Source organism: Vidua macroura, chromosome 11 (genome assembly GCF_024509145.1).
Source record: "Vidua macroura isolate BioBank_ID:100142 chromosome 11, ASM2450914v1, whole genome shotgun sequence".
In the NCBI taxonomy this organism is placed as follows: domain Eukaryota; kingdom Metazoa; phylum Chordata; class Aves; order Passeriformes; family Viduidae; genus Vidua; species Vidua macroura.
Genome location: NC_071581.1, coordinates 13,427,388 through 13,444,477, shown reverse-complemented (window position 1 = coordinate 13,444,477; position 17,090 = coordinate 13,427,388). Strand labels below are relative to the sequence as shown.

Here is a 17,090-nt window from a genome sequence, read left to right as displayed (position 1 = left end):
AGAGGTGTTTGTTAGAGCATTTGGTAGTTATCCAAACACCAGGGGGTTCTAATTCAAGGAATCTTGTCTAGTCCTCTAAACAGCTGCTGCATTTCTAAGTGCCTTCTTTAGCTCTTGGAAGTGCTATGGGTGATGTGAACAGAGCCCACCATTACCAGTCTGTACCTGTATGTTATATGATTCTTTTCCCATTTTGGCTTTCTCGCAAAGAAGTTGTAATTGGCTACGTCAGGGTTACCACAGCGGGGTTTCTTCATTGTCTCAATAGTATTTTGATCCAGATCTCCTGTTTCAGGCAGCCCAAAAAATTTCTGCATTTTCTTCAGAGTATCTTTCAGGACAAATAAATTGCAATTGTCTTTTGGGCAGCCATAGTATTTATTCAGGTATTGCTTGGGGAAAAAAAGCACAGAACAAAGACTTTAAAATTAATAAAATAAATAGTTAATCATTATAAATAAATAAATACTATAATTCCATGTTAGCTTTCCTTCTGTAATTTGCAAGTTTTCTTTTAAAAATTACAATTACTAGTAAGTGAGGGACCAGCAGAATCTTCTTGATACAAAGAATCCTTGATCACATGATGTTGCTAATTAAATTATCATTTCCATTATTAGCTATCACCTTTACTTAATAAATTGCTTTCAGTTATTAGAACATAGAGCTTTAATGTAGAACTACAAAGTAAAAATGGGTTTACCTTTTTTTTGTTTCTTTATTGTGCATAAATCTGCTTACAGTTTTAGATTTTGTGCAATGTTTTGTTGGAAGAAGCTGCATTATTGAGAAACTTCTCAAGAAATCAAAGCAACCCCACAAATGAGACCACATTGATTGCAAAGAAAAACCCCATTCTTTACTCAAACCAAGAGTTGTTTGAATGTTGGATGTGTTTGCTTTTGAGTCAAACATTGCAAAGACTTGAGGAAGAAAGTATTTGGTAACATCTCAGTTGCTTGGACACTGCAGCCAATCAATATTTGCATACTTAAAACTCCATTGAAAGCTCCAGCACATTATGGCCAGACTGATGTTTCTGATACAGCTGTGGTGGCAGTTCACAAAGTTCTTTCTCATTAAAAAAGAGTGGTCATAAGGGACCAAAAAGATGGCACAAATCACATTATTTTCATCTCCTAAAATAATACCCACTAAAGTCTCCTCTCCTTCTCTTAAGGATGGATTTACAGTGTTTTATGCCCTTCTGTGAAAGAGAAGCCATGTGAAATGGCAGGTATTCCCAAACTGCACCCAAATGGGTGCTTGGCACTGCACAGAGCTGAGAGGTGCCCTTGCCAACGGTGCTGTGAGACAGGAAGGTTGCAAGTTACTGATCTTTCCAGTAAAAAACAGTCTGCAGCTGAGGAAGAAACACCCTTCAGGTATGGTATCCCAGTATTAACTACAAGTCCAAGGGAGGAAGACACCTGAATAAGGTAAAGGTACATTTGCCAAAAATATATGAGGAATATCGGGGAGAACTATTTCAAACAGGATTACAAGAAGCCTGACAAAATGACTACACATTTAAGTTCTTGCACCACCAAGTATTCCCAAGAGAAACCTTTTTCATGTGTCTAATTAATTACTTAAGTTCACCCAGGAGACGGGATAAAACCACAACACCAGCAAAATAAAGCAGAGGATATTTGATAACTGCAGTTGGTCAAGTCTAGCTTTCACCACCTTCCTCACAAAGTCCAGGCTAACCTCATCTGCCCAGCATAGGAAAAGGTTCAGGGATTACTCAGAAAAGGATTTAATCAAGATGTTACACCATTTCCTTCAGAAGGTCCTCCATCCATCATGATTGAGCACAGACTATGGCTAGTTTTTGTGATTTTTGTAACCCCTGATGTGGTATTTCTCCAGTGGGGACTGTGGTACTGGCAAATGAAGGACACACAGTGGCTTCATCTTTGCTTCCACTGAGCTGCTCTCCACATGTAGTTAATGGGGCCTGGTGGAAATTATGTGAAATGCATTGAGAACGTAATCAAACAAGCCAGTTTGGTTCTTATCCTAGTTTTCATTTCATGTAATTTGATGGGTTTTCCTATGCCTTTGCTTGCATCCCCCAATGACATACCATGGTGTAATACTGACTGCATGTCAGGACTGACATTTACTGAAGAACCAGGCTGCTGCTCTTGCCATTTTAGGTTTGGGAGCAGGCTATACAATCAAAACTATAAACTGAGGCATGGTGAAGAATTTTACTTGCTAGGATTCTAAATAAAAAGCTAGCCCCTTTCAGTTTTTCCTAAAATGGAGATTTTATTGAAGATGAGAAGTGACCATGATCAGCTGTTCTATGAGGAGAGAATCTTGAACAAAATGTAATGTCTATGCAAACCACATCTTGGCCTAGGCTGTGAAATGCAGTTTCCCCAGAGTCAGCAGGGAGCTGTGGTGATCTGGAATTTTGATCCAGCTCATTAATGAAACAGGGTCCAGCTGCAACATAGCAATTTGTGTTCTGATGCTGAGGGTTGGGGCTGTTCTGACTGAGGGTGTGAGGAAAGGCAGCCAGTTAGCATTGCCCAAGAATACCCCAAGAAAGACAAAGAAGGACTGCAGTGTTAAACCAGCTTGTAATTTTCCTCTGAGTACACATAATAAATAGGTTGTTTGAAAGAAACACAGATGAGGGGAGATGTGGATTGCAGTTATTGGATAAAAGCCTGTCTGTGTCTAAGAAAATAGATTCTCTTAGAGTGGATAAATTGCTGTTAGACACGTGGGACCCCACTCTCCTCTCCCAAATGCACTGCCCCCGCCCCCAGCTCTTGGCTACTGTGCTGCTAAGGCAAAACCTTGGGTGAATTTGTTTTGTTAACGGCAGAGGAATGTCCTATTTGGGTCAGTTTGTCTGTTTTTCTGAAACTTTCTGACACAGCTCCCAACTGGAAATTCTCTCTGTACCCTCCCTCAGACCTCCTTTAACCTGGCAAACTTTCCCAAGATGCAGACAAACTCCTAAAGGAAAGTGACCAACTTTCAAGTCTCTGTGTCCTAAAATAAGAATAATTTATCTCAATTCTCCTTAAAATGGATTTACTGCTGAAGAAGAGAAATAATTAGTCTTTAATTTAGTCTATAATTTACATGCTAAAATAAGGATAATCCATCTCAATTTCCCTTTAAATTGACTTCCCCATAGTATCACTTTTATGAACATCCACAGGGTTAAAAAAAGGTTAGAATAAAATGCTGTAGAGTTAGAGCTATAATTTGCTAATATACAGAAATACAAATTCCCTTTTTTGTTCCAGATTGGATGTGAGAAAAAATTCTTTAAACCTCGGTGAGATTGTTTTCCAAAGTCAAAACTAGTCACAATGGCTTCTGAAATTCGAGCCAGCTTTCAGTTGTAGTGTCCCTTAAAGCAGTGTTTATGCAATGCACAGTAAACAATCTGGAAAACACACTTCTGAAAGCTGTGATACATGCATTAAGGGAGTCTCAACTGCCCTCACTTCTACTTAAGTAAAAAAATTAGATGTCGCTTATGTGCCCTTCTCCCCTCTTACCATTGCAATTTTTTGATTATAGTCATGATGATTTAATGAAAATATTTTGTATCTTGAGACTTAAGGGAAACAAAAAAAAACCCCAAAAAAACAAAAAACCGACTTTTTTTGCTGGCTTTAAAATTTTTAAGAGAGGAAACATTACTTGGCTCCAGTTTTAACTTTTGAAAGCTGATACCTTTGCTAGCTAGCTAGCACTTCCAGAGACTCAGGGAAAGAATGCTACAGTCATTCCTTAGCCTCAGCTGAATCAAGAAAGAAACATCTGCTTATGAAACAACAATATAAATCCGAAGCAAAGATGAAACCAACACTTACCACTGCTAGCTCTTTGTCTGTTTTGGGAGTGCTGTCTCCAGGAAACTTAATGATTGGTGACGGTGCGGCTAAAGTTTTGTTAAAAAGATAAACTTGGATGAATAGTACTTTAAAAACAAAGCCACGGCCAATGTGAGTCTTCATTCTGCCTAAACTTGTGCTCTCCTCTTTGGAAAAAGCTTTTCCCCACTGCCTCTCCGTTACTTTAGCTGCAAAGTGCACCAGTTGCTTATCTGCACATCTTAACTCCCAGCACCGTTTTCCCTTTTGCTTGCTCTAGCAGTTCCTTTGTATGTTTAAAACATCCAGATGCGCAGTCTCAAGCTACCACAAGAGGAAGTCTGAAAACTAGTGGAAACATGAGAAAAGGGCAGTTACCAGATGTGATTGCTGTGATTTTAAGGTAGCAACAGGCAGATAGTTACTATTGCTGAAAGAGGCCACATTTTCTCCTCATTTGCATATACGAAAGCATTTATTTATGCCATAGAAGTGGAAAAAAACCAAAACCTGACTTAATCCTGAAGACAAGGTATCTCACATATATTTTAAATTAAAAAAACCAGAAAAACAGAAAAAAATTACTAAGCATTCTTTTCCTGCCTAAGCATTTTTTACTATTTTTTAGCCTATTTTTATGGCACAGATATAATGACATGCATTTAGTCATAATATGCTCCCACACAGTGCCTTGCAGCAAACATTTTGATTATGGATTTTGAGACAGACTCTACACAGGGCAGTGCAGCTGAGCACTTCTTGTCTCCCTCCTGCTGAGGCTACACAGAGTGTGGGTCTGTACTCAGGGCTCATGAGCCCTGCTCCGTGTGAGCCTCGCTCCCTCCCTGCTCTCTGCACAATGTGCAGAGCTCTCAGTAAGATCACTGTGGCTTGCTGGGTTCAGAACCAGCTTTAGGCTTTGCCACCAATAGATATCACCTTACCCCTACAGAGTAAAAGATAATTAGGCAGATTCGGCAACAGAAATGAACTTCAATAAAGGATGTCAGGGAAATTGTACAAAATTCAGTGTTTGCTTGTAATGGGGGTTTGAGCTCCTGGTGCAACTGCCTTAATCTGAAATTTTGGTGTAAATATGGCCATTGTCATGGACATTTGTCTATTGTGTCATTCATAATATTGATGTCTTTGAGGTGCTATTACTAGTGGAATATTATTTTAGCTGAATTTCCCTAATCTAGGGATTTGGCTCATGATTTTTCAAGATGGGAGGCTGGCAAATCTGCATGATTGCAAACTGTGTTCTGGCCAGCCAAGGGTCTACTGTTTCTACTGAACACAAGTCCAGCTATGAACGTTCCTCTGACGTGTATGTAACCATAAAGATTGGCAGGGCTTTCCAATCAGTGCTAAATGAGAGTTTTCCAGGTATGACCTGTTAACAAATAGGGCTGCTAATATGCAGGTGTTTGGTGTTCACTGATATTTGAGAATTGGTTGTAAATAGTTAATATTGGCAGTAATTAGATTTATGCTAATATCAAGCTATTTTGCTGACTGCACCCCATCATCCATGATGTGAATAGTCTTTCACAAAGGCAAGGGTTTCAAGGAGAGGGCTGAGAGGCTCCCGGAGAAAGCATTTGCTGGGGATTTTGCTGCCCATACCCTTGCACTGGGAGCCCAACACAGCAGCTGTATGCAGGGCTGCTGGGTGAATCAGCCATGGGAAACAACACTTGAGGCTCAGGAGAGAATGAGGAGTTACGGGAACTTGTGTGTGAATGGAGCTGTCTTTGTCAGCAAGTGGCTTTGTACTTATCCCCACTCATCCTTTCAGGAACAAATCCAACCTGACTTGAGTTATAGTGAACAACTTTCCCCTAATGGTTCAGCTTTGAAATGACACATTCTTTTTTAGCTTTTCCCCATCAGCAAAAATCCACGGTCATTTAAAGTGTTCCCTTAATAAACAGCAGTTCTGAAAATATGATCCAGTTTTTCCAGAGCCTGGTACTTGGTTGTGGGGAATGACTCTTCTGCTTTGTTTGTGATGACAGCTCATATTTGTATCTGGCCATGTGACACTGTAAGAGAACAAAGGCCAAGGAAGCCTTCACTATATGTGCCAAGTTACTCTTAGGTCTCCTTAATTAAGCAAGTACAAATATTATGGATCATGTTGCAAATTCTGCAGTTATCTCTGTGCTCCATGTTAGGTCAAAGACTGATGTAAATCTTAAGGCATGAGAACCACGTCATTTTCATAAGAATTTTAATGTAATTTATGACAGCTTAGCAGCTTTCATTTAGAAGGGTACTGTGGTGAAGCCGTTTAAAGCCAAATGTGTCCTGGAACATTCCAGTTGCACTCATAAGCCTCATTGAAAACTAATGAATGCTCTGTTCTCTGTCTGTCCTAATGAATATCGGATCAGAAATGGATGAGGAAACTTTGAATAGACTGTGAGGTCTGTGCAGTGTGAAAATCTCACTGTATTTTGTTTCTTATCCTTGCTGTCAGGGAGGGTAGGTTGAGGTCACCTTTTAAATACACTTTGTAAAAGAAATTGGCAAAGCAACAGAAACCATGCAGACCTGCAGTGAAGCATTGTTTCTCACCTTTGTATTTTTGCTGGTAAATTGCTTTGCTGGTACTACTTCAGTGTGTGAGCAGTTAAGCAAGTTATGTTCAATTAGGAAACATAATACATAATAGGATATTTGATTTATGGGTATTGGATGAACCAACAGATTGAGCTTCTGAGCAGTCAGTGAAAACATTCTCTTTCATTAGCACATGACATCAGAGATACTGTCTGAGCTGCCCTCTCTCAGATTGGCAAAGCAAAATAAATTCTGGTCACGCTTTGTTAGAATAGAAGCCCTATTGTATTGAGACTATATTTGGGGTAAAAGGCTTCTAATCTCCTTGTATTTGTCTTTAAGCTCTATGCTATCATCCTGTTCTTAGTGTGCTACAGAGGTGCTGCTTTTACAGGCTGGGAGCGCAGTGGTGCTCAGTACTTGCAGTGGGGACATTCTGCTGCTGGCTGGCCTCTGCTTTGAGTTGAGATTTGAGGTTGGGCTAAATGACTCCTGAGGTCTGTTACAGCCCAAATTACCCCTCACCCTACCACTCTTGCTGAATTTGAAGACATGGTATGATGTGTTTTCTTATCTCAGACTAGATAAGCCCAAAATCAGGGAGACAGACTGAAGGATCTGAAGGGATGTGTTCTGACACTGACAGATTGACAGGATAACTGCTGTTAGTGTTTGCTGTATAGACATTCCTCAGCCCTCCATATTCTGAAGAGATTACCTCTGACAGTAATTAATGACTTCTGGGTAGACTTCCTAGAAGTTAAACATTAAAGAAAGAGGCAATACAAAACACAGGGAAAGAAGAAAAAGCCCTGCTGAGAAGAAAACCTAAGGCCATCTACCAGCTCTTTGGAAGAGCTGAAGCAATAATCTAGATCTCCTTCCTTTTACCTTAATTCTCTGTAAGATATTTTGTATACGTAGAGAGATGCTACCTCTGGGTTAGCTACAGAAGATGAACGGAGTTGTATCTCCTATTACTGCTTTTATGTATTTGTAGGAAAAAAAATAATTTCTCTGTTGCATATAATTTCTATATTAGGTATTTGTCTGATACACACATTGAGGTATCTCTCCTGAGTCATCTACTTTGTGAGTAAGATGCCAAATGTACCTTTTAAATGTCTACTTTTGTACATTAATAGTTACTGTATGGCAGACACAGAGAAGGCAAATACCTCTTTGAGGACATATTTCAATAATACCAGTAAAAAGGGAATCATGATGTCTTTTGAGCTGGAAGCTACATATCTAGGTAGATCTGACTGTGATAAGAGAAACATGAGCATGCATTAACATGCTGTTTTTATCAAAGGATTTTTCTATAGCAGAAAATGATTTTTGAAATGATTCAGAAGCACTCGGCGGTTTCAAGATTAGACTTCAGATGGTGTCCTAGATAATTTGCTTACAGAGTAGTCATCCCTTCAGAAACACACTGTAGCAATTCCTACTGTCACTAATTCCAAAATTTTATCAGAAGCTGATGATTTCCTCATGGTTTCAGAAGAGTATGTTAGGCAGAGTGTCATGAGCACAGGCCATGGGAGGATGGTGGATTTATTCCTGGTGGGGTTTCATGTTTTAAATTGAAACCTGTTGCTAGGCTGAAGAAATAAATAATCATCGGGACAATTACGGTCTTAAGAAAACAGCTGATCCTCTGATTACCAACTCAGCTGGTTCTAACTGGGTGCAGTGGGATGTGTGTCTGCAAGTAAACTATTGCAGTATGTGTATAAAACCTCTTCTTGTGTGTTTTCTAGGTCATGTGCTGTGAGTTTATGGCTTCTAGTTTAGGAAGCAAACCAAGTTATTAATGTAGATGGACTTGCATTGATTTTAGCAGGATTTGTGGAAAAGAAATAGCTCATTAAAGTTGTCAGAGCTACTGTAGTGTTCTCAGAGTTTTGCAATCAGAACTTCTAAGGAACTGGAAAACCCAAAGCTCAGGTGATGGAAAAGTTTGCCTGAACTTCAGGAAAGATGCCAATGAAAATATCCCAAGGTCCAGTTTAGCCAGACCTTTGGCTACTTTTTGGTTTTCCAGGGTTGCCTTGTGACTCATTCTCTTTTCAGAAATCCCATTTTGCAATTTCTCCTGGATCAGCATTCCAGAGCCTTTCTTCTTGTCTGGGAAAGAAAAGTTTATAAGTACCAAGAAAGCAAAGAGCTCACAGAAGCAAGCACAGGACTGGACTATGCTGAAAAAGGGATTTTGATGCCTTTCACCACATGTCTGACTTGTAGGGCACTGTGGTAGATGTAGCAAGGCCATGAGTGTGGTGCCAGACTGAGACTCCCCAGAGCCTGATGTGTAGGAATCATGTATCTACTCACTGCTCGCTCTTAGTGGTACCTGTCCTGAAGGTGGACCATGTACACAAATAGCAGTAGTGACACACCAAGGGACTACATTCTTTCTGGGGTTTGACACTGGCAAGTCACTAAGCTGCAAGCAGCTGCCTTTCAGTGCCTGTGACAGAAATAGTGGGTGCCTGCTGCAGCGGGCTGAAGGAGATGTGTGCCCCTGTAGGAACAGAGGAAGGTGTGATATTAGCAGTTTATCTGCTTTAGTAAGGTTGTCTCTAGGAAGCAATGGTTAGTCACAGCAGTCCCCACTGAGTTTAAAAGGATTAATAACTTCAGCAAGAACTCGTTTATATTGCAGGCAAGTGAGCTCACCTAAGCCCTGCATGTTGAAGGATTGATCCTAACAGAATGTAAGCTTTAAAAATCCACATCTTTTATTATCTGGATGTGCTCTCTGTCTGCTCAGCAGCTGGCTCAGGCCTTAGTGATCAATTCACCATATCTGACCACCACATGAGGGAGTCTTTAACCTGTTGGAAATCAGTGTGTGTGTTTGTGTGCATGGAGGGGTGAGAGTGGAACAATGTACAAAGGGTCAACCGTTGGTACCAGATGTGATTTTCAGCATTTAAGGTAGCAATTATATTTGCCTTTTGTTTCTCTCATCCTTTCTGTTTTAGTAAGTTAGGTCCTAAGGATGTGAAAGCTCCTCTGACACGTGGATATAATTGTTAGTTTGCTACTAAATTAGAAATGAATTTTTAAAATTTGATAATGAACTGGACTTTGTGGATACAATGTACAGAATTAATTTGTCTTCAAACATACAGGTGGTTCCCTACTGGTGCTTCCACATACTGGTGGTTCAGAAGAAGTCCTCATTTGGTCTACTAAGGGATAAGTCTTCTTTTCTGTGGGATTAGTTGATTGTCTGAGGTTGCCTAGTTTCCCCTCCTGTGTATATGGAGGCCAATCTATGATCTTACCATGAGAAACCAACAAACAACCAAACAAAACCAACCAACAAGAATAACTATCTGCTACATATACAAAAGCTAATAAATTAAACAAAATGTACAATTTAAAAGAGCTAAGGGAAACTTTTCAATAATAATGTCAAGCTATTTCAAAAAAATTGCCATGAGAGGGAGATGAATAATGGAAAAAAATGCATTTGAATAAATTAGTCACTGGAAGCTGCTAAAACAATCAGAAATATCTTATTTAGTAGCTATAAAAATGGTTTAACAGTAGCAAAATATGATTCAAAAATGTCTTTGCTAAATATTGATCATCATTCAGCCATCTATAATTACCATCTTTACCTTTACAGTAGCAATAATTTCTTAGTTATAAACATAAAAATAGGAATATAACTTATAAATAGAAAATAATTTTCCTGGAAAGGAGAAAAGGATTTCCTCAGTGGTTGCTCTTGGTAATGTTGCAAAAAGTTCATTTGTTTTATATTACTAACTTTTCATAAAGTACTTCAACCAACTGCTAAAACTACAACTTGTGAACTGTTAAAATGGAATTCCTGGGCACAGTCATGGGGCATATTTATTTGAAGTTTTTTTCTTTTGTTTTTATTGTCAATTTGCTACAGCAAATTGCTACTCATATTGGATTATTTAAGGCTGTTTGTCTGGCAGATGTATTTATATGTGAGTCTTAGTAGCACTGGGCTGTTTCTGCAGATCTAACCATCGTTAGGGCAGCGGAGGCTCAGCTTTCACAGTGCTAAACCAAAGTGAATGTTGTAGAACTGCAGGCTCCTCTCTGGTTGAGCAGTATTTTGTGGCATCACACTGGAAACACTGATTTTCCATCTGCAGTGTGCAGAGGGATGCTCAGGGTCCATAGCAAGCCTGATCAGCCTGTTCCTGGCAGTGCTCATGGGGCAGGAGCTGCTGGAGCAGGCTGTTCAGGGAATCAGACTCCCGACCTCCCTGCTGGCTTAACTGGGTGTCGAGGTCAGCTTCTCTTCCTTTAACGAGTCACACCAGGTCATCATTTCATCATGCAGGAACAGAATCACAACCTCAAAGATGCCAAAAAGGAGAAAAATCTAAGGGCTCCATGGGAATCCCACAGGGAAGAAGTAAGGGAATCCTACAGGTCCACAGAGCGTCTGAGCTGGTGTCGAGTTCAAAGGGAAACTTCCATTAGCTGGAAAGGCAAAGGAGAGGCACCACCTGCCTGTCCTCCAGCAGGCTGAATTCCTTGTTAATGGGAATGACTGAATAAAGGCAGCACTTTAATGGGCAGGGAGAATGTTCCTCTGAAGGGATTAAATTCCAACTTTCTGTCTTTCAATGTTTTTATTACTCTTCCTATGCTTTTTATGAGCCGTTAATTTCTTTCTTACTTGACCATTATTAATACAGGGCAAATAAATGGCTAAACTACTTCCAGAAGCAGCTTGATGGATCATAGAGCAGGTCTACATTTTCCTGTCAGGAAGACTGACAGGAATCTAGGGCCATTTGCTGACTGACAGGAATCTAGGGCCCAATTTATACTGGGTTTTATTCCTGATTTCAAGATGATATTAAAAAAATATGAGTGCTGCTGCACAATAAACCTGGATCATGCATTTTTTTTCTCTTTCAAAGAATAAAGTGCTTAAGGTTTTACTCTGAATTTTAAATGAAGATTTATTCTGGTTTTATTACTGTGCTTCCTAGGCTCCCTCACCAATCTGCTGTGATGTAATACAAAGATTTGAATTGGGAATTATGATCATAAGCAAATCAATACATGTTTTTCTGATGATAGTAAGATAAGCAGGGGGAACTTCCGTGTAAAATTATGGATTAACAGGCATTACTGAAAACATGGCATCTTCTGTGGAGCTGCAGCACCTGTACTGTAATACTAAATTTACCTTATTGTATTTTTTTTAGCATTACCATCTGTGATGGAGTCACCTTCCTATTCCAGGAAGTGAGAGGCTTTAAAATGCACCAAGTTGTCTTGCTTTCAGCTCTTCACATTGAGAGCTTTTGGAACTTTACAGTCTCAGCAGTTGCAGCTAACTGTTTTTTCCTGCTTGATCTCCTTAATAGCTTTGGGAATGTCAGTCCACATGTTACCTGAGATGATGTTTTACCCAGAACAGCGGTTTCATTCTGGATACTGCTTTTACTGAGCTTTTTAACCTGTGTATATTGATACCACATTGATTTTGGTGGGATAACAACTAAACTATTGATAGTTTCTCCAAGATTTGGAAGCGAATTTTTTTCAAATCACAGTTTAACTGCCAATTGCTGCTTATTCTTGTAAAAACTCTTATGGCCTCAATTTGACAGAACACTTGAGCACTTGTTTTTACTCAATATTCATGTGAAACAAAAGAGATTAGTCTTATGCTTAAATGCTGGGTTGGAATGTATTTGGTTGAGGAAAATTAAATGCATTTATTATTGCAAAGAATGTAAATTCTATACTAATTCTAATGAGGTGAAGTTCATTCAAAAGAATAGTGCTACTCATAAACAATACGAAGAGGAAAGCAGGCATATTAGCAAGGAGAATATTTAATACTTCCAAAGCACCTTTTACCCAATGAGTTCACATTGCTGTGTGCATAAAAATGATCAACACTTTAACACTTCTGTGAACTAAGCTGAATATCTCCTTTCTCAGATGGGAAAGTCAAAGCACAAAGACTTTGAATGATTTATCTGCATGAATTGGTAGCAGAGCTAAGAATCAAATCTTGGCTTGCCTCAATCTGCCATGGTATTATTGCTCATATGAGCTATTCAGTCATTTATACTACATAGAAGTGACAAGCTCTGTCATTCAACTGGATAAAAATAATTTAAAAATATGATTTCAGCACAGCTCTTGCTCGCCATTCTCCAAGATCCTTTTATTAGAAGTTTGCCTTTTTTGTCTCCCATGACACCAAGCCTTGGATTTAAAGTTTACTGCATTCATTCTGCTTTTCACTTCCACCAAACAAAAAGTTTGGGCTGGCTAAGTCACCTTGCCCAGTGTTAGAACAAAGCCATAACAAAAGTGAGAACAGGCAGGACTGTTTGGAAAAGTTATTTCCCACCTACAGGCATATCATAGATGTGAAGTCTGTTATTTGCTTCTCCTTGTGAGAGCTGTGCAGCAACGTATATTTAGAAGATGTGTAATGTACTCTCCTGAAGCATGGGCAGAACCACACAACTCAGAGTTTTTCTCTCTCTCCCAGCCCCTGGGGGTCTCCTCTGCCAGTTGTGAATCATGAGAATGAATAATTTACAGTCATTTTGCATAGAATGTAACACTAAAAGTAGTGTTCTTCTCATTATGTTGCAAACTGGAATTTCTAGATCCTAAGGAAAATTGTGTAAGTATCTTAAAATTATGAGTTCTTTACAGCTTATGTGTTTTGACCAAGAACTTTTCAAGTGCAATAAAATCCAAATATCTGGTCTTTTACTCCTGCATGTTGTGAGGGTGGATTCTTCCTCTTATAGACATTGGAATGTTGGTCATTCACTTTGCTGGGGAACGAGACAGGGTTCTATATTTTAAAGACCTTTGATTGCTTTAAGTTTTAATATTTCTATTGTATAGAAGCCAGATGCTTTTCTTAGTCAATCTGTTTTTCACACCATGCCCACATGCATGCCTTCTAGTTTACATGCTGCAAATAACTTCTTAAATGCCATTACAGTGAGGGAAATGACTGCAAAACAATGGCACTTGCCCCCTAGACCTACTCTCCATATGTCTGACATATCTGCTTACTTAACAGAATGGAGCTTCTATTATTGCTAGCAATTAAATATAGTTGTGAGAAAGTGAGCTGGTTTTCTGCTCTGTCTGGGACATTAACAGCATCACTCTCAGGTAAATCTCAGTTACTGATTTTTATTATTGGTGATGATATTTGAGCTCTGATTATCAGACTTCTGATTCCAGGTTGCATTTGCACAGCTGGCATCATGGAAAAAGAAAGGGGAAAAAAAGGGAGGAAAAAAAATCTCTTGCCTCATAAATTGAGTAGACTTAGCCTGGAAGATATTGAGGCACACTAATGGGTTATTAAAGTACATTTTCCTTATTTTTAACTTCAAATAAAGTTGGTGGGGAGCAAAGAGAGTTGTTAACAGTGTTTGTAGGAAAAAATGCATCAAGGCATAGAGATATCATGATGGCTTGTGGGTCTTTCTTTTTAAAGGCTGTTATATGATCTTCCTCTGTTGCCTGTTTTATGATGCATGTGCCTCTTCTCCAAGACTTCAGCTCTACCCCATCATGTGGTTGCACACACCCACTCTTCTTTGTGCCCCTCCAGCCACATCCCAGGCTCCTAAAGAACATGTCACTGTTTCATTCAGATGTGACATTTCCAAAGTTCTCTCCCATGTTTCTCAAATACACATGTTCCTTGGAGGCTGCAACCTGTGGGAAGCAGACACTCCTGCAGGCTTAGCAAAATACCTAAGTCTAAAAATACATAAGCAAATGAACTTTGAGGGAGCTGAGCCATTCCCATGTTCTGACCATGGCAGGAAATATCTGCTGTCTCTTTGCTGTTCAGTACAGCTTCAGTATACAGAGTCAGAGCTGCATGATGTGGGGGTTTCGTGGAGTTTTGTTTGTTTGCTTGCTTTTTTGTGTTTGGTAATGCAAAACTATTGTCCCATTTAGCCATAAAGTTCAGCTGTATGTTTGGCTGAGGATGCCTTTGGGAACATAATGGGTCACAGAAGCATGGACTCATTTGTTTAGGAATAGACCAACACCAAGATTGTTGAGTTCAACAGTTATTAATCCTGTTATGTCAATAATCCTGGAAAAAGTCTGATATGCAACTTTGACTCCCGGTAAAGGAATGTTGGATTGGATAGCATTAGGTTATATTCCAGTAAAATAGAGAGCACAGCATAAAGTCTCTTCCTAAAGATGTGGAAAAAAAAAAAAAAAAGTTGTGATGTAGAACTTTCTCCACTAGGAAGTACTTGTCCTACTGAGAGGTCTGGAGAATGTAGGTTTGCTCTCATTAAACAGTGTGTTCAATTCCTTTGCAATGGACAGTGTTACAAACAAAACATGAACTCTTAGTGTCTTCTCACTAATGCTAATTATTCGGGAATTATTAGGAATTATCATTATGCTCATTATTAGGGAATTAATTCACATTATTCAAGGAAAAACACAGAATCCCACAAGTCAGCCCGGGGTCTGTAGCTTTGGGTATAAAGCAGCTGAAGAAAGGTCACTTGATGCAATAAGAGATGGTTTCCTGTGGACTTCCAACTCTTTCCTAAGTATCAAAATTCTTCCTTTGATGAGACATGAGAATACTGACTGTATGACTTGGTTTGTTATCAGAATACTGTCATGCTTCATTTATGAGTATTTGCATAAATCAACACATCTCCTTCTTTAATAGGATGTACAATGCTAAGATCTTAACTTAGGCTAGAGTTGCTTCTTTCCTCATATTTTATGGAGCACACAGACTTGATTTTTAAATTTTTAATTCTAACACATCTTATTAAACGTGCAGGCATAGAGAAGCACCACCAGTCAAAGACATCATTATTATATGCATGGAGGGTTATCTTCTGCCTTTCTACCCTCATCATTCATTAATGATGCACAGAGGCTTGTCATTTGTCTTTTCAATTCTTTGACTTTATTTTATTGCTCATATTTTATGACACATAGAGAGCTCTGTAGCAAGCATTCATCATCAGCTTTACATGTCTATGGAAATATCATCTCTGTTAGGCCAGGAAAAAGTACTTTTACTCTCTTTGTATTTTGCCTATGAGCTTGATCTAACATCATTCTTATTGTTGGTGTTTCTTGCAGTCTTCAAATTTCTAAGAAAATGACTAACACAGCTCTGCTGTATGCTGAAAAAGCAGCTAACATGTACAGTGGAGTGTGTGTGTGTTTTACTCACCTTTATCTCATTTCATAGCTGCTCCTATGAACCCCACTGGCATCAGGGATAGTCCTTGGGACCTCAGGTGTAATTCCAGCTTGCCGTTCAGATAATGATCCTAGATAAGATTAAGATGCTGCTTAGACTTTGTGAAACTGCCAGATAGAAATCTCTCCTGCCAACTGTGTTGGGTGTGTGTCTTTGCAAGGGAAGCTCTGGTCCACTGGGACCAGTGAGGAGACTATTAAAGCAGTTCTGACTTCTACATGTCACTTTGGAAAGCCCCCCAAGATACTCTGATCAGAGTCTTTGCAGTGTTTTAAGTTTTTCAAATTCAGTTTAAAGAGCTTAATCAAACTTTCTGACACAACTGGCACACATTAACATTTTTCAGCTGTAAACACACAAACCCAGGAATTTCTAATTGCCAGTAATTGAAGTGTGTGGTTGGTTTTGAAATGCTTTCCTATTGATGGAGTCTGAAGTGGTACAGCTCCCTAGTGATGTTCCCAAGGAGAACAGAGGCCTGCCTGAGGCCACCTTGCTGCCTCTCAAAAGGTAATGGGGAAAAAATTGGGCTGTGTACTCATCTTGCATAAACATTTGAGTTGGGGCTACTGTTGTGTGTTCATAGAAAAAGTTGGATAACTCCTTTTTATTAAAAAATTTATTAGTTCACTGTGCCAAATATCACTTACTGCCTCATATGACATTTAAAAGTACTCTGGTGTGTATCATTTTTTTTCTGAAATGGTTCAAGAGCTCAGAAGCACAAACCCATACTGTCCCAGCAGGATGTGGGTGGCTTCTACTGCTTTATTGAAAACATTTACGAATGAAATGTTCTTTGGACTAGAGCTTACCCTGAATTACTCTGAAAACATCCAGAGACCTGCCAGTTAGGGGCCAAGTTACATGCATTTCCTCGGAGCTCTTTGGAGCACACAGAGAGGCAGTCCTTCTCTGATGCTTCAATGCTTTATCCAAACACTGACAATGAGAAACAGGGCTGCAAGGTCTCCTGGGGAATATGATATACTAGACCTGTCTCAGTTTCCTCTGGAGCATCTGGGGCTAATGACTGCTAAGAGGAATTTGATAGGAGGCATAGCCTAATCTAATATGGTAATTCCTAGATTTTCATGATAGCTTGACAAAATCTACTGCTGCTTTTCCCTTCCTTGTGCTCACAGAAGGTTCTTGCATAATCTGTCTTAAAAAATCCAGCAGAGCTGCTGAGCCAGGGCATGGCAATCCATCCTCTAGGGACATGCTTGCAAGTATTTTTGTTTCTCAGAGTGGTATTTCTGGTGGCCACATCACAATTCAGTTTTCAAGTGCTTGTCTTTTATTATCTCTCACAGGATTTCTTGATCTTCCTGTCTCTTCTAGTCAGTTCAAAAATACGGTAAGAGCAGCCTTTATTGTGGTATTCTGGCCCTTCT

The 17,090-nt window shown here is 39.4% G+C and overlaps 1 protein-coding gene across 1 annotated transcript in view; it reads right to left on the bottom strand.

The window, feature by feature from the left end:
* MMP2 (matrix metallopeptidase 2) overlaps nucleotides 1-4,139 on the bottom strand; it is a 29,409-nt gene extending 25,270 nt beyond the window's left edge. Inside the window, exons 1-2 of the mRNA XM_053987572.1 lie at nucleotides 3,855-4,139; nucleotides 166-392 (exon numbers count right to left, since the gene is read on the bottom strand). Coding sequence (XP_053843547.1) covers nucleotides 166-392; nucleotides 3,855-3,998 — 371 coding nt within the window. The 5' untranslated portion in view covers nucleotides 3,999-4,139. The remainder of the gene's footprint in view (nucleotides 1-165; nucleotides 393-3,854) is intronic.
* Nucleotides 4,140-17,090: the final 12,951 nt, after the last annotated feature.